Source organism: Arvicanthis niloticus, chromosome 1, assembly GCF_011762505.2.
Source record: "Arvicanthis niloticus isolate mArvNil1 chromosome 1, mArvNil1.pat.X, whole genome shotgun sequence".
NCBI lineage: Eukaryota > Metazoa > Chordata > Mammalia > Rodentia > Muridae > Arvicanthis > Arvicanthis niloticus.
This window is the reverse complement of record NC_047658.1, coordinates 72951887-72973557: the sequence shown is the minus strand read 5'-3', so window position 1 is coordinate 72973557 and position 21671 is coordinate 72951887. Positions and strand designations below refer to the sequence as shown.

Here is a 21671-nt window from a genome sequence, read left to right as displayed (position 1 = left end):
TCCTCAGTAGTAGATAGGGCCAAAAGGCACAGTATAATGAAACTTACAAAAGGATCTTTCTTGTGGATCCTGTGTTCTCTTCAACTTGGCTTGAAGTAATTGATCCTGGACATTCTCTAAAGTGCTAGACTAAAAAGCCACCTTCTTTACTCTCTCTTTCCTAATTCTATGTGATGTTTAGAATTAAATAATTTTCTTTTAGTAAAGATAGTTCTTAAACCAGCATGTAGAAGAGCTTGGCAACTATTATTTTACAATTCCAGATCCTTAAGTCTGTAGAGTTAGAATCTAGAAGAAGTAGAATTGGACCTTAAGTAAGGAACTCCTGAAAGAAGAATTCATCATTGATTGATTCTGTGTCTGACCTGAAGTAACAATGTTTGACTCAAAATATTCTGCAGTCATATAAGTGGCAGCATTGTGCAAAAGACTGATGACAAGGTCAACAAGTGGCAGCAATGGAACTTGAACTGCATGCTTATTACGGGCAAAAGGGATTGGCACAGCAGACTGGAGCACAGGTAGTGATATATTGTTAGAGGTTAATAGAAAGAGGTAGTAGCATGTCATCAAGGGACATGGGACATACAAATATATCTTATGACTCTCTAAAACTCCTCTGAATATTTTCTTTCTTCAAATGCTAAGATGAGGCAAAAATCCAATTCTATTTTTCCATTTGGTACCCAGCTCAGAGGACCAATCCAGACATGGTAGATTACCTGAAGGAACAGTGCTTCCTAACAATGAATCTATCACCAAATTGAGACAGAAAGGGGAAAGTTGGCTCCCACTTTTATCTGCAGGTATTTATATATTGGTGCCTAGCCTAATAATCACCAGAGTGGCTGCCACCAGAAGATAAGGGGAGCAGATGAAGAGAACCACAGCCAAACATTTGGCAGAGATAGACAACCCATATTGGAGATCCCCAATGGGACCCTCCCCTTTGAGCTCATAGAATCCCATAGAAGAGGGTGAAGAAAGATTGTAGGAGCCAGAGGGTTCAAGTACACTGGGTGAACAAGGCCCACAGATTCAAATAAGTTGGGTCATAGGAACTCACAGAGACTGAAACAGCAATTCCAGAGCCTACATAGTCTGTGTTAGATTCTCTGGATATGTGTTTTGGTTTTTAGCATGGTGTTTTTGTGGGATCCCTAATAGTGGGAGTAGAGCGTCTCTGACTTGTTCCGTATTCTTGAACACTTTTCTTTCTACTAGGTTGATATGAGGTCTTGTGCCCAGTCTTATTTTGTCTTGTTATAGATTGTTCAGTAGACATCTCTGTGAAGCCTGTTCTTTTCTGAAGGCAGAGGAAGAGAGGCTTTGGGGGAGATGGTGTGGACTGGGAGGAATGGAGGGATGGAAACGTGATGTTGACATATATTGAAAGCAAAACAAGCAAACATACAAGGACAAATGCCAAGCAACAACAACAACAACAAACTTGTCAGATGATTGTGACAAATTCTGAGAATAAAAACAATTATTATGAAGCTCATTATTCTGTATGTAGTTTTAAAAGTCCACACATAGCTTTGGAAAACAGAAACATGATTCATGGAAAATTAAAATATGAAATAATGATTATCATCCCCACTGGAGAGTGTCTATTGGGGTAGGTAGGATGGGTAGTTATATATTTCTACTGATGCAAAATGTATGGAGATCAGAATAGCAGAAATAAGAGAGAAGAGTGTAAGGAAGGCAGAAATTGGAGGCAGAGATTTAAAAAGAAGGTTAAGAGTAAAAGGAAAGGTTTGTTTGTTTGTTTGTTTGTTTAATGTCAATGCATGCATGATATTCCCTCTAAGGAAGATATTTAAGAGTAGGAAGAGACTCAGAACATCCAAGTTTTAGAAACAGAATGATTACTTCAGGAAAGTCATCTGTTGTCAATACAGCATCTCAAGAACTCTCCAAGAATGAACTCCTGTAAGTGACCAGACATAGTTTCCTAAATCAAATGCTGATTGTTTTCAGGTAGCTTTTCATATGTAAAACAATTAAACAGGACCTGCATCATACACATCATACACAAAATGCAACATAAATGCATTAGAGCTGTAAATATAAGATCTGAAAGTCTGAAATTGTGTGGGTCGAATAGAGTTTTGACCCTGATAATTGTGGGCCAATACCTCTCCCAGATACCATATTTCTTTTTCAAATAAAAGCCCAGTTGCAAGTACAGAATATATATTTTTGAATTTTTGGTAAATGTGTCTTATAGACATACCTCATTATTACCCACTGTTCCCATTGCTCTTGACTACCCCCAACCTTGATAGTAAGATCTTTTGATATAGACACTAAGTACATGAGACATAAGACACAGAGAAATGTAACTGGTATTTACCTGGGGGTATTTTCTCTATGAAAGTTTCACAAAGCTACAAAGTTCTATACATGATAATATAGGGACAATATAATAAAAAGTTTTATGAAGCTATGAATGCTTCAGACCATGATAAATCTCGCCTGGCTAGATATGCCCACTGTACAACAGTAGCATAAACATTAAGTTAGTAGTTGACTACTTTCTATTTGAATTTTAGATGAAAACACAAGCTGACACCATTAACTGGGCCAAAAGCTCATGGGTGTGTAAGTCATAAGAGAGAGTATAACATTACAATTTTGCTACATGAATATAGTTTAAAACTACCACCTAATTTCTTTTTTTATTGAATCTTTTGTGATTTTTATTTTTTTACCCTCTAGATTTTATTCCCCTCCCAGTCTACCCACTGACTCTTCTATATCCCATACTTCCTCCCCACCCTTCTGTCTCCACAAGGATTCCCCCACCACCCACCACTCACCCCAGCAGACCTCTAAAGTTCCTGAGGCCTCTAGTCTCTTGAGGGTTAGGTGCATTTTCTCTGACTAAACCCAGACCCAACAGTCCTCTGCTGTATATGTGTTGGGGGCCTCATATCAGCTGGTGTATGCTGCCTGGCTGATGGTCCAGTGTTTGACAGATTTTGGGGGGGTCTAGGTTAATTGAGATTGCTGGTTCTCCTACAGGGTTGTCCTACTCTTCAGCTTCTTCTAGCTTTTCCCTAATTCTACCACAGGGGTCAGAAGCTTCTGTTCATTGGTCGGGTGCAATATCTGCATCTGACTCTTTCAGCTGTTTGTTGGGTCTTTTGGAAGACAGCCATGAGAGGTCCCTTTTTGTGAGCACTCCATAGTCTTAGTAATAGTGCCAGGACTACTTTCTTATCATTATAACTATAAATTAGTATATCTCTCAACACTCATCAGAGAAGCTTCTTTTCACAGCACATGGCAATTACTATAGAGTTCCATGAATGATCAAGAAATAGAGAATTAAAGAGACCTTGGACTCCTTAGCATTAAATGCAACACTTATATTATATTCCTTTACCCAGTCTCAGACATTATCATGAAAGGGGAGGGGCTAGAAAATATTGTAAGGTAGTTGGCAGGGTATGAACAGTAAAACTGTGTTTGTTGGGAACAACAGCCACAACATATGTGGACCCACAGTGGTTGGGACTGCTTGTGTAAGAACTGCACAAAACCAAATCATTGAGTATTCCATCATGGATGAGGTAGAGGCTGAAGCAATATTACTTTTCTCTAAGTGAGATCAGTTTTCTTCACAGATGTGATCTAAGAGAGGCGATGCTCTAGAAGACTGTCTTACATAAATGCACATACTGATAGCATCAAATGGACTCCATGGGTTTATAAGGTACATGGTGTTGGTAGGTAAAGTGGTCAGGTTAGGGGGAGAACTGAGTGAGAAAACCTAGGGGTCTGAATTTGATTAGAATACCTTATATACGAAATTCTCAAACAGCATAAAATATATAATAAAAAGAGATGACTTGAAGTATTCTTTTCATAGATTTTCCCAGAGATCACATTTGTTTCCATTTCAGTTATGTGATTTGTCTCAATAGACACTAAAGTTTGTGCTGAGAAAAAGAAAACTCAAACTATACCATATCTGTGAAGAATGCAGAGTTAACATGGCAGTGCTGAGAGACCTTGCATTGCTTTGTACTTCAGGCTCTCCCAATCCTCTTTTCACCTTAATGTTACATCTCCCAAGGGCTCATCTACCTCTGAATCAGATGGTCCTCTTGAGCATCAGGCAACATTAGCAGCCATCACCACCAACATGATCATATGCTCTCACCTGCACAAAATAACCTGGTCTCATAGAATATAAGACAGTGTTGGAGATACAAAGACAAAAATTCAAAAAGGGAAAGAAGATCCATACAGCTTCCAGTGGTATTACATTTCTAGAGTTAAGAATTGGGAATTTGATTAATTTGATTTTGTAGTGAGGACACAAATATTATGGAATGTTTTACTGCTTGAGGATGGATTTTGACAATTTTGTTGCAGGAGAATATCTATTTGTGTAAATGAGTGTAGAAATTATGTGGACCCAACCCAGTTTACAGAGAAAAGTGAAGTGAGTAAAGATTGAAATATCTTTGAGTAAATTGTATTTGTGGAAAGACAGGTGGTTCAGACACAAAGTGGAAATTCTTTTTCCAACGCTTCTGAGGCTGAAGATGATAGAACTTCTGCTCTGTAAGAACTTATTGCACCTTTATTGAAATTTTATAAATTCCTTTTGTAGTTAATTATTGATGAGAGAATAACACCTGACACAAAGTTGAAAACACTTGCAGAATCACAAAGTTAGCTATGATTGATGATGTGTTGGCATTAAAATAAATCCAGTTTAGAGATTCATCATGTGTGTTATCATAACACATTAAGATAAAATGGGCAGTCTAAAATGGACTGTGCATCAAAGTTCCACAGTCTTTTATGTGAGTCATGGGCTCTCAAGGCGAGAGTACTAGGCAATGGACTGTGCCCAAGGATTCAGAAACAAATAATGTCACTGCTCAGGCTCTATGAAAGAATCAGTATTTTCTAAGTTTAGAAAGATGAAAATTCTGTCGCCAGACGTTAGGGGTCAGAGTAGTCCTTACAACTGCTTGTGTGTTGAAGACTATACTGCAAGGTGTTCCGTACAAAGTGAGCCTGGGTGAGAGAGGTTATCTATGGACCAAAGACATACGCAATCTTTTATAAGGTTAATTTTTTCAGAATCAGATCAAGAACAGAACTTTGCTTAATGTCTCTTCCAAAAAAAGTCTTACAATTAGCAGATGTTTGGTAAATACATAAAGCCCTCTGTCACTGAAGGTTTAATGTTCATATTTTGCCTTAATTTATTATCCTTAAAGCTATAATCTTTAATTGTGCACAGTAATTTCAACTCTAAGTTACAGCTTGCTGGTAAAAATTTAAGCTATAATTTTCTCTCAGTAAGAGAAACAATTTTGGTTTTTTATTAAGAATGTTTTAAAAATATATTTGTATCACCCCAGAATAGCAGTTTTTGGTGATAAGTAAGAAAAAATATTTTTTCTCTTCCAAAGTCTTATTTAAACTTTATGGCAAGAAAGAATTTGCTGAGTAAGATTGGTATAAAATTGTGTCATGAAGGGTGCAAATGATGGTCCAAGATTTTGGTGCTAGATTAAAGCTAGACTCCAACAAGAATAATTCAGGATAATTGTAAACACTGAAAGATACAGTGAGAGGAGAAATCCTAGATTCTAGGCTTGCTGCTAATACGAAAACCCTGACTTGGTGAGTATTTCAGTCTTCTCACCACCAGGAAGGGAAGAATGCTGCATTAAGAGAAGGGCTCAGCCTACAGAGCTGTGGCTTGCCAAGAGTATATTTCTATATCATAGGTTACATGAAACAATGTTTTACCGTGTATTCTTTTTATTTCTTCATTTTGTGTGCATGTATTCACCTGTTAACAAGCCCTTCTCTTTAAAGACTTAATCTTGGCAAATAGAAATAATAATAAAATATTGGTTTTTTAAACAATTTATGAAATTTTTCAAAAAGGACAGTTTCAAGTGACAGGATCCTTACATAAGTAAGGTAGTCTCTAACTGATGGTAGATACACAGTGTTTATTCCATTGATTTGTGTCTCTGTTGCCACCTTCAGGAAAAGCAACTCTGAAATGACCGACTTGCCTTTGCTTTCCTCATTTGTATTTGAAGCCCCTTTCTGTCAACCTCTTCTGCTCAAGGGATTTTTTTTTTTTTAATATCATACCAAAGAGTCACAGAATTTTGAGATGAAATATGTGTGATTTTCCTGTTGGCAGTATGAAATGTGCTCTAGTTTATTTTTAAGAATGATAAAGGATTTATGTCTATGATTTATATTCTTTGTTTTTATCAGATCCTAAGACAGCTATTTTTGTTAATCATTCAGCAAAAAAAATGTTATTAATATGTTGAGTAAATAAGAGGATTTAGGTAGATGTTTGGAACAATGGATTGATGCTCAAAGTCCTGGAAGGAGGTTCAGAGTTTAAGAGTAAGGAGCCATCTTGAGTGTCATGCCAAATACCAGTAGATTTGTGTTACTTCTAAAATTTACAACGATAATCATTATAATTAGGAAAAAGTTTAAAGACACTTGCAGAATATTTCGCTTAATTCTAACACCTCTCTGGATGTTTTAACTTTGCATAGTGAGATTATGAATTTCAAGAATGCTGCTTTCCTGAGCTTTGACGCTGCAGATCCTGCTGATAACATTATCCATGGCCTGAGGTCAGTATTTCCATTTTGGTCAAGCTTCAAGAATGGCATATATAGCTTGACATGCTAGCCTCCCCCCCTCCCCCAGGAATACTTTCATTTCTGCCCATTGTGTTAAAGCTTGTTTTTAACATCAATATGTTAGCAGCCAAAGTACATGGCTTGAAACTGAAAATGGATCCCAAGACAGAGTTATTAATTTAACAGGCTGACAATCCAAGGATGCTCAAGATTCTACACAGAGCCTTACCAACCAAAGACAGAATTGCTTTTGATAATTCATATTCCATGACGGGTCTGGAAGGTATTCTTGTCAGAATGACCTAGGACAGACTCAGTCTTGTCAATGAAATAAAATGGGGAGATGTGGAGAGCTTTGGGGGCTTCTTTGCAGGAATCTGACATTGGCCAAGGACAAGGAAGTGGGTTTCAGGCAGGAATCTGACATTAGGCTGGTATAAAGAAATAATTTCAGGCAGGAAGCTAAATCTTAGACTAGAACAAAGAAATAGGCTTCAGGCATGAAAATGACTTTGGGCTAGGACAGGGAAGTAGGATGAGATATTTTGGTCTTCCTAATAAGCCATTAAAAACAGTGATCATGGGAGTGTTTACGGGACTTTGTTTATTGCCTTGCTTGTTCTTCGACTATTTGTGTTTATTATCTTGCTTATTCCTTGACTATTTGCATCTACTGTATTGTTAGCTCCTCATTCTAAAACTGACCTTAATACTTGCATGTAATTAAAATGGTATAAAACAGATTGGAAAAATAGAATAACTAAATGTTTAATTATACTCAGGACAAAATTATTATTTTAAAATGATAGAATATTCTTATATCCATTAAATAATTGGCATATGAGAGTATTTTCATATCATTCCTGAATTTGATTTTGTTTCTTGAGAAGAAAATAACCAGCAACAACAATGATATACACTATCTTACTACAGATTTAGTACTATACAAGGAGAATGACTAAAGTAAGCTTTCATGCTCAGAAAAAAAAAAATAAGGAAGCAATATATTTCCTTTTCAGGATGAAATGCCAAACCTTAAAGCATAAATCTATTTATTTTAGTATTTTCAGAAGTTTGGTTGAGTCAGCCCTTCTTGGAAAGTGTTTTCAAGTGAACCTGTACCATGGAATAATTTACAGTGTTATTTTCTGTTTATAGAATATTACCGTGGGTATTTTCTACCAAATATACAGCAAGTTGGATTTTAACATGGTAGGCAATGTTACTCATCAACACATTGCATCTTTTTTCCTGGTTGGCATACCTGGATTGGAAAATGTTCACTGTTGGATTGGCGTCCCTGTTTGTCTCCTGTTTGTCCTGACACTGCTGGGAAACAGCCTAATTCTTGCTACTATCAAGCTCGAGCCAAGTCTCCACCAGCCTATGTATTTCTTCCTTTGCATGCTGGCAACAAATGACATGTGTCTTGCCTCTTCTGCAGCTCTGAAGATGCTTGGCATCTTTTGGTTTGATGCACATTGGATTGACATTGATGCCTGTCTAACTTAAATGTATTTTATCCACACACTGTGCATCATGGAGTCTGCCATCCTAGTTGCTATGGCATTTGATCGCTTTGTGGCCATTTGTATCCCTCTTCATTATGTATCAATCCTGACAACATCTTTGGTAACTAAACTAGGACTAGTTGGCCTGATGAGAGGTATGCTCATGGTTTTGCCATGCCCTCTTCTCATTAAGAGGCTGCCTTACTATACAAAATATGTCATTCCTCATGTCTACTGTGAGCACATGGCTGTGGTGAAGTTGGCAAGTGCCAACACTCTCATTAACAGAGCATATGGAATCTCAGTAGCCCTTTCAGTGATAACAGTGGACCTAGGACTCATAGCAACATCTTATATAAAAATTCTCCAGTCAGTGTTTAGGCTCTCTTCACAGAATGCCCGCTCTAAAGCCCTGGGCACCTGTGCTGCACATGTCTGCACTAACCTTGTCTCTTATACACCTGCACTGTTTAGCTTCCTATCTCACCGAATTGGTAAGAAGGTACCTCCAAGTGTTCACATCATTTTTGCAAGCGTTTACCTTTTAGTACCTTGTGCAGTTAATCCAGTGGTGTATGGTGTCAAGACCAAACAGATTCATGATCGAGTGATAGATCTTTTCTTTACATACAAGAGATTTAATGAAAAGTAAAAATTACAAAAAACTTTAATTTAGCAGATTATGATTTGTGCAGCCAGAGTACATTAGCAATAATTCTGTTTTCAAATTTTTGTTTTTTAAACTAATATTTCTAAAGGATATATTTTATGATATAATATGCTGCTGTATTCTCAACTTTATTTTATATAAAAATATTTATAGAATTGTATAATGTATTTCAAAAATTTAACAAGTTTCACAATTTTAGCTTAAATTGATTTAGAACTATATACTTTCCATATTATCTCTATATCTAAACTTCTCTATTGGAATATTCAGTTCTCTAATGAGAACTTTCCTGCCAAAATATACACAGCACTGAAATCATTACTCCTATCCTTAACCCTAAAATTTCAATTTGAAAAATTTCTAAAGCTAATGAATGATGTTCTTTATTTTACCAGAAAAAAGAAATGGTTTAAATTGCTACCACAAAACATAGGGATAAGAAATACAAAAAAAAGTCATAGTTAACTTGAAACGACATGAGACAGGAAGATCTGAAGCTGAATGTTTTCTGGATAAATGATATAAACAGTTTTCCAACATAAGAAACTGTACATTTCAAAAGCATGGAGCCAGGTTTAGTTACAAATAAAATAAAAATAGGCTAATCCAGAATAAGGTTTGATTTTACTACTTAATTTAGAGTGTAACACACCATTCAATGCAGTCCTAGTCATAAGATATAAGTAATAAGATATGGATATGAAGGATGAATATCATCAATGTTGTAAAAGATGAGAGAGAGGACCTCCATCTTATAGTACCTCCTGTGTTACAGTGTGGTGGTATATGACTATAGACTTAGTGATTTTTATCTGTATGTTAAAAACACCAGGGCAACCATTAAATATTTTAAAGCTTACAAATGGTATTCAAATGCTAAATGTTAAAAATGTGCAAAAATTCCTAAAACACAAAAAGAAAGGGAAAATTAATAAATTAGTATATAGTAACATGTTTCAAATGTGGTAGTAATTATTCAACTCTCAGGACACCCACAGGTAAGAAAGAATTATCTAAATATAGCTGAAAAGACAAGTATATTTTCAGAGTATATAAATTCAATGAAAGTTGTGTTGTCTATTGGAAGAACCCACTTTGTTTCTGAAAACTCCAGTCTTATTTTTAAATGTTTTTGTGAAACATAAAATGAACAGCATGTGTGTCCTAGTAGAGAAGGATACACATTTTGTGCATTTATCATTAAACTCAATACTTTGTCTCTTAAATGATTCCCATTTTTCCAAATCAAAGGTTTTGTGAATCACCATGGTAAAAATAAGCAATGAAAGAAATTCTGCTTTCCCTTCAAAACAACTTGATAATGTCTGAGGCAGATGTTGCTTAGACAAATGCTCTACAATTTTGCATTATAGCAATTAATTCAAATCAGATGTACATGCTAATTTGAAAATAATAGAACAATTTAAAAATAATATATGGTAAATGTAGCATAAAATAACCTATGAAATTGGGACCCATCATGTATCTATTTGGGAGTATGTGATAGGAAGTTTACAAGTCCAAGATTTGTTTGGGCTACATAGTGTGTTCAAAGGGCAGCCTGGGCAAATGAGTGAAAACTTTTCTCAATAAACAGTTAAAAGTCTGGATGAATTATGGACTTAGCAGTTAAGAGCACTTGTTGATCTTGCTGAGGATCCAGGTTCGAGTTCCAACATAGTGGCACACAACCATTAGTAATTTCGATGCCAGGGAATCTGATACTCTCATTGGAATTCTGAGGGCATTATGCACACATGGTAACATACATGCAGGCAAAATATTCATATATAAAGCAAAATGAATCAATCTAAATGTTTAAGGAAAGAGATAATTGATAATCAATTATTATTTTGAAATGTTCATTAATTCCTCGGTAAGGAGTGATTGGCAATTAATAGCTTCAAGAGAAAAAGAGTCAGTCTTCATAATGGTTTGGTCCTAAGAAGGGTGACCATGCTCTGGTGGAAGGCCATATATCTAAGAGTATATGCATACCACAAACTGTACCCAATGGGTTTAAAATGAAAAGGGAATTAATTGGGTGACTATGAATCTGTGAGGAGTTGTGGTAAGGAAGTAAATATGATCAAAATACATTGTATGAGTTCTCAATGAAATAAAAATTAATGTAAAATGTAGAGGGCATGGGGATATGGGTACATAGGTAAAAGTTTTTGCTAAAGTATGAACATGTCAGTTCATGTGTATCTGATTCAAGTATGTCTACAGAGGAATAAGAGATGAACAGACGAGAATCTTTAGAGTCTTATAGTCCTGAGAGCTTGATGCATACACTCTTAAGCAGCAAGAGATCCTGTCTTAAACAAAGGAGTAGAAAAGGGAAGAAACCAAACATCCTCTTATGTCCTGTGATACACATGGGCACACAATTACACACAGAAGCATGCATATACATACACACTAACATTTAAATCATCTAAAAAGAACAAAGCAGGAGAAATAGCTGCGGAGAAAAACTTAGCTATAATAATCAAGATTCCAAGTTCAATCGTTAATAATAGTTTATATTTTCTTTCATCATTTTATTTTTATTTGAACTCCCTAAATGCTCAATTAAATGTTGAGTTGTAAATAATATAATTATCTTGTAATTTATAATGTAAACTCACCTACAAAGTACAGAAAGAGGTCTTGAAAAGAGAAATGAGAGACTACTACTTTGGATGCATCATAATATAAATTAATGGAAGACTGGGAACTTGAATATATATACATATAATGCAGGCTAATAACATTAAGCAACAAAGTTATAATTTATAAGCTAAAAAATTGGGTAACAGCTTACTAAAGCAAGAAAGGAGAACAAAAATAGAACATATTGAAACACAACAGAAATAAGAATTTGTAAAGCAATTATATTTATGACCACAAATATTTTTTTTTGTTTTTTGAAATTGATTTTTTACTAGATATTTTACTTATATTTCAGATGTTATCCCCTTTCCCAATTCCCACCACAGAAAGCCCCTATCCCATCCCCCCTCCTCCTGCTTCTATGAGAATGTGCCCCTACCCACTCCCTCCCTCCCACCTCCCTGCCCTCAAATTCCCCCACATTGTGGCATTCAGCCTTCATGGGACCAAAAGCTTCCTCCCCACTTATGTCCAACAAAGCCATCCTCCCTCACATATACAGTTGGAGTAAATGTACCACATTTTTTGTATCCATTCCTCTGGTGAATGACGTCTGGGTTCTTTCCAGCTTCTGGTTATCATAAATAAGGCTGCAACAAACATAGTGGAGCATTGTCCTTGTTATATGTTTGAGCTCCTTCTGGGTATATGCCCAGGAGTGGTATAGCTGGGCCCTCAGGTAATACTATGTCCAATTTTCTGAGGAACCACCATACTGATTTCCAGAGTGGTTGTACCAGCTTGCAATCCCACCAACAATGGAGGAGTGTTCCTCTTTCTCCACATCCTCACCAGCATCTTCTATCACCTGAGTTTTGATATTAGCCATTCTGACTGGTGTGAGGTGGAATCTCAGGGTTGTTTTGATTTGCATTTCCCTGATGACTAAGGATGTTGAACACTTCTTTAAGTGCATCTCAGCCATTTGAGTTTCCTCAGTTGAGAATTTTTTGTTTAGCTCTCTACCCCATTTTTAATAAGGTTATTTGGTTGTCTAGAGTGTATTTTTTTGAGTTATTTGTATACACTGGTTATTAGCCCTTCATTGGATGTAGGATTGGTAAAAAATTTTTCCCAATCAGTTGATTACTGTTTTGCCCTATTGACAGTGTCCTTTGCCTTATAGAAGTTTTGCAATTTTATGAAGTCCCATTTGTCAATTCTTGATCTTAGAGCATAAGCCATTGGTGTTCTGTTCAGGAACTTTTCCCAGGTGCCCATGTATTCAAGGAGCTTCCCCACTTTCTCTTCTACTAGTTTCAGTGTATCTGGTTTTATGGGAAGGTCCTTTATCCACTTGGACTTCAGCTTCGTACAAAGAGATTCAAGGGCTGGGAGGTGGGAGTGGGTGGTTGGAGGCACATTCTCATAGAGGCAGGAGGAGAGGGGATGATATAGGGGGTTCTGGGTTGGTGGGAATAGGAAAAGGAAATAACATATGTAATGTAAATATAATATCCAAGAATAAAAAGAAAAGAAATTGATTGATTTAGATACTTCTACATGCTGACATCCAGTTGAAACAGCATCATTTGTTGAAAATGCTGTCCGTTTTGCACTGGAAGGTTTTAGCTCCTTTATCAAAGATCAAGTGACCATAGGTGAGTGGGTTCATTTCTATTTCTTCAGTTCTATTCCATTGATCTTCCTGCCTGTCTCTGTACCAATACCATGCAGTTTTTATCACTATTGCTCAGTAGTACAGCTTGAGGTCAGGGATGGTGATTCCCCCAGAAGTTCTTTTATTGTTGAGAATAGTTCCTGGGTATTTTGTTATTCCAAATGAATTTGCAAATTGCTCTTTTATCTCTATTAAGAATTGATTTGGAATTTTGATGGGGATTGCATTGAATCTGTAGACTGCTTTTGGTAAGATGGCCATTTTTACTATATTAATCCTGACAATTTATGAGCATGGGAGATCTTTCTATCTTCTGAGATCTTCGATTTCTTTAAGGGATTTTTGTTTTTCCTCTTTAAGGGCTTCTACCTCTTTACCTATGTTTTCCTGTATTTCTTTAAGGGAGTTATTTATGTCCTTCTTAAAGTCCTCTATCATCCTCATGAGAAGTGATTTTAAATCTGAATCCCGCTTTTCTGGTGTGATGGGGTGTCCAGGACTTGCTATGGTGGAGAACTGGGTAGTGATGATATCAGGTAAACTTGGTTTCTCTTGCTTATGTTCTTGTGCTTGCCTTTTGCCATTTTTTTTTTTTTATCTCTAGTGCTACCTACATTCACTGTCTCTGACTAGAGCCTGTTTCTCCGGTTATCTTTCTTGTGTCAGAACTCTTCAGAGTCCAGCTGTCTCTGTGAAGCTGTGATCCTGAGATTCTGAGATGCTTGGTGGAAGCGCTTCTGGGATTCAGGCTGCCTTGGGGATCCTGAAATCCTATGATCCTGGGTGTGTTAGAGCTCCTGGGAGTCCAGCACCCTCAACTGCTCTGAGTAAAGGGGATTTTCTGCTGCTCTGTGTACAGTGATTCCTTCAGGATCTATCAGGATATGGTGTCTTCACAGGAGCAGACCGGCCTGTAGTTGGCCTCAGCAACAAGGACCAAGCAGAGGGGGAAAAAGGAGAGTGGTATTTGCGGGGTGGAGGGAGTGTGGGGTTTTGGTCATTGATGAGTCCTGAGTGACTCAAGCTCCCAGCAGCAGCTCTGGGACTTTCAGTTTTCGGGAGGGTTCTTTCTCTTTTCTCTGAGTACAGTGGTTCCTCTAGGTTGGGTTAGGATATGATGTCTTCACAGGGGCAGACCAGCTAGGAGTCTGCCCCAGTAAAAAGGAAAAAGCAAGGGGTGGAATGGAAGTGGTACTAGGGAGGGTGGGGTTTTGGTGGGTGATGGGTCCTGAGTGGCCCAGGCTCCGAGCTACAGCTCTGGGGCATAGCGTTCTTACCCATTGCTCTGAGTACAGTGGTTCCTCTAGGAATATGGTGTCTTCAGGGGAGCAGACCATCTAGGAGTCTGCCCAGCAAAAAGGACCAAGCCAATGACCACAACTATTGACAGTTTATAAACTATTGAAAACAAACTCAACTCTATTTTGGTTAGAAGAAATATACTTTATTAGCAAAAGCACACATGTGGTTATATTGAGGTAAAAAGAAAATGTTTTCACCTCTCTACACCTAAAGGCAACACCAACAGCAAACAACTCAGAATGGCTGTATTTAGGGTAAGATAGATTTTTTTTTTTTTTTTTTTGTTTGTTTGTTTGTTTGAGACAGGGTTTCTCTGTGTAGTCCTGGCTGTCCTGGAACTCACTTTGTAGACCAGGCTGGACTCAAACTCAGAAATCTGCCTGTCTCTGCCTCCCAAGTGCTGGGATTAAAGGCGTGCGCCACCACCGCCCGTCTTAAAATGGATTTTTAAATTATGGATTTTAAAAGAATTATGACAGGGTTAATGTGAGATTTCACAATGAAGTAGGGACAAATTCATTACAATTCAAACAACTACTTTCCTTAAAGAAAATCTCTAAAAGTGGTGCTACCAGAGAAAAGAAATGGAAGGAGCCACAGGTATGGGGATGATTTTATTACTGCTTTCTCAGCACTCATGAGAACAAGCAGCCAGATTATCAACAATCATATGGTATTTTTGAGGTACACAATTAGCCAACAAAGCTAATTTATATTTATCAAGCACTCTACCCAATAATAATAGGATATAAATTGTTAAAGTAAACACAGTATATTAATAAACTCAATTAAATGTTAACACTTATTTATTGGTGTGTGTGTGTGTGTGTGTGTGTGTGTGTGTCACAGCTCATGGGACAGACAGAGACTATCATTTGGGAGCCTGTTTTTTTCAACATGAGACCCACGATTCACACTCTGATTGGCAAGCGTGGCCCACATTTGCTTACCCTACTTACTAATCTTGTCAGCCTAGGGAACTGATATTTTCTTTTTTTGAAATTTACCTTTTATTTTGTGTAATTTTTACTAGTTATGTTTTGTGCTCAATAAAAATCCTTGTCATGAAAATATTTTTGTTATGTTTTCCTTCTTTTAATTCCTCCCATATATTCTACACTAGAAAAGCAAGACAGACTGACAGACAGACATTCACGCGCGCGTGCGCACACGCACACACACACACACACACACAGAGAGAGAGAGAGAGAGAGAGAGAGAGAGAGAGAGAGAGAGAGAGAGAATTTTAAGCAATTCTGAAGAATTCAGAAATATAAAATCCACTAACTGCTTTGAACCAAAGCTATGAGGAAATGTTTTTCCTTTTTATCTTGATGTTAGTGCTGGGTACTGATCCATGGCACACAGTAAATTTGTATTCTACTCCTGAGCTACATTCTGCCCAAACTTCCTTTTTAACTATTTATGGAATTTCTTTTAAAATTAAGTTACAGCCATTAAATATGATTTTGAATTAGATAAGAAAAGGCACTGTAAAAACAAATTGAATGCCTTTGGTAATCCTAAATATAGCTTCTATCAAATAAGAAATAAAGATACTCATAGAGATACATTTGTGATTACAATTATACATCTGATATGAAAACAAGGACAATTTATGTGATGTTAAAGCCAAAGTCATAGAAGCAATTAATACAGATTATGCTCACAGTAAAACCTCTCAGTAGTTGGGATCCTGCTTTTCTTCAGTGAATAGTATAGTTATTTATAAGTTTGTGATTATGAACATTAATTTAAGGTATAGTTGTATTAATTCATTAGTATTCATTGATATTCTTGTTCTTCTAATACTTGTTAGAATATTATTCCACATTCTTATGTGTTGTTTATAATATTATTTCTTTCAATTTTTGATATTATAATATAATTAAATTATTTACTCTTACTTTTTTAATCTATGTAATACCTCTCAAATAACCCTGCTTCATTTTATCAAATTGATGGATGAATTTAACATATTTACATACATATATGCTTGTATATATTTCTAATCATAGAAGTAAACCTTTCTTGGGATATTTAATATTGGTTGTTTTTATGTTTTAATTCTGATGATCTGGTATTGATTTACCATTGGTATGCTCCTCTCTGAGGAGGACTATTTTTCCTGTTCTAAGCAATTTTTAATGGTCTGTAGTTCTTTGTGTAGGGTTGAGGGCCCCTCAACGTTCCTCATGTCTATTTTTGTGATTGTTTCAATTCATGGTTAGGTAGTCAGTGTTGGTGATAGATTGGATTGGCTTAATGTTTTTTTTTTTTTTTAAAAACTATTTCATTAATGGGAATTTCTCAGAGATACTGTGGTGGATGTATAAAAAGTAAGGTCTACATATGCTTTATTTATTACTGTTACACCATTCAACATATACCACATTCTCAAATGTCCAATTTATTCAAAACAGACATTACAGAGATTAGATAATACTATGTATTTTCAGAACCACTTAATTTAAAATCAGTGCCAATTATTTTATGCTACAAGTGAGGACACAAAAATTAACAATACTATGATTTTGTTGAAAGACTTACATCTCCCATAGATTAGAAAGAAATACAAAGTATAATTCGTATAGATGAATAAGTCACACAAGAGTAAACACTGTAATGACCACCAAAACATTCAGATTCTGCTAGTTTTGCTTTGTTTCTTTCCTCTTGTAGTTCATATTCTAAAAAACATGTGTCAGGGAAATGGGAGAAGAACTTGAGAGGGTGCACCATTTGGAATGAAAGTAAATAAAATAATTAACCAATAAAACCAGGTGTGTTACTTCAACTGGTCTATTTCCATAGGGATTATTTTAAGAATTGAAGGGAGTAAAATGTTTCTCTAAAGTACCAAAGAGGAAAATTCCCCATTCATTTCACAGTCTCCTGAGGGGTGTACCAATCAGAACAGCAATTTGTGCCTGTGAGCAATCAGTGTTGTCCCTTAGAACAGACTCTCAGAAGTTCTGTAGACAATCCAAATCTCCTGAGTCCATACACAGTGTTGTTTCAATATAAAACTCTGTCTAGACAAGACGTTTCCACGATGATACACAACCAATATCAGGTTTCTATGTCTATTTTCTTGATGTCAAACTTAAGTACCTCTAGATTTGTTCTCACTGGATTTCCTGGCCTGGAAGTCTACTACATCTTGTTTGCCATTCCTTTCTCAGCCATCTATGCAATGGTGTTCCTGGGAAACTGCATGGTGCTTCATGTGATCCGAACAGAGCCAAGCCTGCACCAGCCCATGTTCTATTTCCTGGCCATGTTAGCCCTCACAGACTTGTGCATGGGGCTGTCCACGGTGCACACGGTGCTGGGCATCCTTTGGGGCTTCCTTCAAGAGATCAGCCTTGATGCCTGCATTGCACAGTCTTACTTCATTCACGGTTTGTCCTGCATGGAGTCCTCTGTCCTCCTAGCCATGTCCTTTGACCGCTACATTGCCATTTGCAACCCTCTACGCTATTCCTCCATCTTAACCAATGAGAGAATCATGAAAATCGGAGTGGCCATCTTGTGTAGGAGTTCTATGCTCATTCCTCCAGCTATCATCCGCCTGAAGTTCTTAAATTACTGCAGACCTCATTTCCTCTCCCACTCTTTCTGCCTGCACCAAGACTTGATTCGAATGGCATGTTCAGATATCCGCTTTAACAGTTTCTATGCTCTGGCTCTGGTGATTTGCACCCTGTTGCTGGATGCAGTGCTCATTCTTGCCTCCTACGTGACGATCCTGCACACAGTTCTATCCATTGCATCCCGGGAAGAGAGAATTAAGTCTTTGCAAACATGTGTATCTCACATCTCTACTGTTTTGGTTTTCTACATCCCCATTATTGGTCTGACCGTGGTTCACCGCTTTGGGAAGCATCTCTCTCCGCTGGTTCATGTCCTCATGGGCAACATTTACATCCTCTTCCCTCCCTTGATGAACCCCATTATATACAGTATTAAGACTCAACAGATACGAGTGAGAATCCAGAGATTGTTTTCCTTGAATTGAACCTAAGTCCTCAGGTCCACAGTGACTTCTCTTTCTTTCTTTCTTTCTTTTTTTTTTTTTTTTTTTTTTTTTTTTTTTTTTTTTTTTTTTAGATAGGGTTTCTCTGTATAGCCCTGGCTGTCCTGGAACTCACTCTGTAGACCACGCTGGCCTCGAACTCGGAAATCTGCCTGCCTCTGCTTCCCAAGTGCTGGGATTAAAGATTAAAGGCATGCGCCACCACTGCCTGGCTCACAGTGACTTTTAAAAGTAAAGAAGTGCGTTCTCAGAAGAAGACTGCCAGGAACTAAAACTTAACTAGTTAACTCATCTTTTATTGACAGTTTATACTTTATAAATACTTTCTTCTACTTTTTACCATACCTATCATTAATAATTTATGTCCACTCATATAAAATTCATATATTTATCATATCATATCAGAATATGAACTTGTAATGTGCTGACAAATATATGAGTGGATGATTTTCATTTACTGGAAAATCTTTTCCAAATTATGGCCAGTGGAAATAGAATGTATTTATTTCTTTCTATTAGGAAATAGTAAGTTTTTATGAATATATCCCTTCATGAAATTACTGAATTATATTTTTGACTCTTCTTATTCCAGTCAGCATATTAAGTGTGCTCACATGATCTCTGATTCAGAGTTTATCCTAATGGCATTCTAATGGGTGAGTAAGGTGAAGAGGTTGGGCTTTTTTTTTTTAAAGTTTTATTTTATTTTTAATTTTGTATATGTATATGATAGGATAGGCTCATATAAATACAGGCACCTCCTGATGCCAGAGTCTTTAGAATCTGAATCAGATTCAAAGGAGATTTTGAAAAGCTATAAGTGAGTCCTTTTTAATAATTTCAAACATAAACACAATACATATCTTGCTGTTCGTGTGTCTTCAGCGAAATATCTGCCGTATTCTATCACATGAATAGTAATGAAGCTGGAAATGTAAGCCAGTGCTTAAATCAAACTAAATGATGAGTAGGACATTTGTGATTATCTGCTTTACCAATAGGTAATGGTGATATATAAGTAACTGTAAACAGAGAAAGATTTTGGTGACTTGAAAAATTTTATCTTTAATTCATATCTTTGTCTTATTTCATTTAAAATTTGAGTGTATTTAAATAAATATCTTTATCATATTTACCTATTAAATAAATACCTATATTATACTTCATTAGGAATATTTATATGTTCCTAATAACATCTTCCTCAAAGTTCTGATATTGATAATATCCAAATGTTTGTATGTTTCTAGTGTAGTATCTCCACTGAGGTTTTGATGTAGATGGCATTTTGTTTTGTATTATTACTTTTCTTTTTTGCTGTTTGTTTGTTTTTTGCTTTGTTTTGTTTTTATTATTATTTTTCACATATTTATTTTTTATTATTAGATTTCTAAGTACTGAAGGTATCATAAAGTGTCAGATGTTAGTAAATATTTTATAAGTTTTGCATATATTATCTGCTTCATTATTGGGCAAATTATAATTCTTTTCTACTTTCAATTGTCCTCGTTTAATAGAATTTATAATTGGACAGATGACCAATGTAAAATATATAGTAAAAAGAATAGAGAGATGACTCCAAAGTAGAAGGCACTTGCTCCATTGGAGTTGACCTTTGTTCATTTCCTTGCACTGATATAATGCTTCACATCTTTTAACTCTAGTTCCAGTGTATCTAATGTTTTCCCCTGACCTATATGGGCACCATCTATGTAAGAGGCACAGTTTTAGAGATGTAAGAAAGTACAAACATACAAACAATACAATCCATATTAATTAAAGAAAATACATGGTGAATAAAATAATGAAATTAATAATTATTACTAATTATTAATAAAATTAATAAAAATAAAACCTACAAAAGTCTATATTTTTATAACTTTTATTAGTATATTAACATACATGTACTCAGTTTAATTGCTAATTGATAGTATGTTTATCAAAGCACAATCTACAACTTTGACTCATCCTTGTTAGGTGGAATTCATGCTGTCGTGAACTTTGAAAGACAGTTTTAGTGCTGTATTAACTACCAAAATGAAAATCTAGCATATTCTACCATCGTTGTAAGTCTCTTTGCAGGTGATTTTGGTTCATTAACTCTAATGACCTCAAGCCCCTTACCACCAGCTACCTCATTTCTACACTGTGGGTTTGTCATTGTGAAGCACCATATAAGTGTAAACTGACTAGCTAACTAGCAGGAAACTTTCTACTCAACACTACTACAGAGATTTTTTTTTTAAATATCGTGTGTATTGTTTTATATTTTAAAATGCAATTTTCTTTTATATACTCACTGTTATTTTACTTATCATTATGATTTTCAATAAAGATATGTTAAATACTTGAATCATATATCTGCAAAATTTCCCTGTAGTTGGTAGAATACATTATTTAGTGTGTACTTATAGCCTTCTGCTGTTGAGACAAGGATTTAACACTGTATCTTTGAGGAAATATGAAAGTAAGCCTCTTGTTTCAATTCTGCACACCACCCAGCCCCAAGTATTAAGTGAGATTGATCTAGTAAACTTTTCTTTGGGCTCTTTTCCTTCTGTTTTTTTTCTCCATTAGAATGTGTTTTTATTTTCTTTCTTTATTTTACTATTTTGCTTCAAAAGCCTGTTTGGTTTCTAATGAGAGACAGGGAGGGGGTGGATCTGCATGAGACGGGAGATGCAAAATAGCTGGGAGGAGGAGGAGAGGAAGGGGAAACAGTAATCAAGGTATATTATGTGAGAAAAACTATTTTTTTCTTTTTCTTTTTTTATTAGATATTTTATTTACACTTCAGATGCCATCCCCTTTCCCCATTCCCCCCCCCTTAGAAAACCCCTATCCCATGCCCCCTTTTCCTTTTTGAATTTATACTTTTTTTTTTAAATAATGTTAATCATAAGCGTTATAAGTTTGGAATTGTTCAATCAGAGGTGTAACCCACTGACCGACCTAGATATAACAACTATCTTTGACTGGTGGAGATACATGAATATCTGCCTCCCTGTCTCCCCCCTCTTTCTCTCTTTCATCACCTAGCTTCTCCTATCCTTCTTCTCCTCCTCTTCTTACTCCTTTTCTTCCTCTCAGTACTCCTCCTACCTTAGCTCCTCCTACACATCACCCTTCCTGTTAAAATGAAACTTTTCTCTCAAAATACAATTAGAGCATTATTATGCCAATTTGTACCAGTGAGGTACAAGATAGTCCT

The 21671-nt window shown here is 36.1% G+C and overlaps 1 protein-coding gene and 1 pseudogene across 2 annotated transcripts; both read left to right on the top strand.

Moving 5' to 3' along the window:
- The first annotated feature begins 4284 nt into the window (after positions 1-4284).
- LOC117697275 (olfactory receptor 52P1-like) lies at positions 4285-8953 on the top strand (annotated as a pseudogene). The gene is made up of 3 exons (XR_013103791.1): positions 4285-4462; positions 6573-6653; positions 7821-8953. The product of XR_013103791.1 is annotated as an olfactory receptor 52P1-like (transcript).
- Positions 8954-17496: 8543 nt separating this feature from the next.
- Positions 17497-18529, top strand: LOC117697997 (olfactory receptor 51V1-like). Its single transcript, XM_034489392.2, has one exon. The coding sequence runs from the start codon at positions 17507-17509 to the stop codon at positions 18443-18445; it is 939 nt and encodes a 312-aa protein (XP_034345283.1). The 5' UTR covers positions 17497-17506; the 3' UTR covers positions 18446-18529.
- The last annotated feature ends 3142 nt before the right edge of the window (positions 18530-21671 follow it).

Bases quoted from the DNA above. Each gene is read 5' to 3' on its own strand.
- LOC117697997 (XM_034489392.2), top strand. From the start codon at position 17,507: ATGTCTATTTTCTTGATGTCAAACTTAAGTACCTCTAGATTTGTTCTC.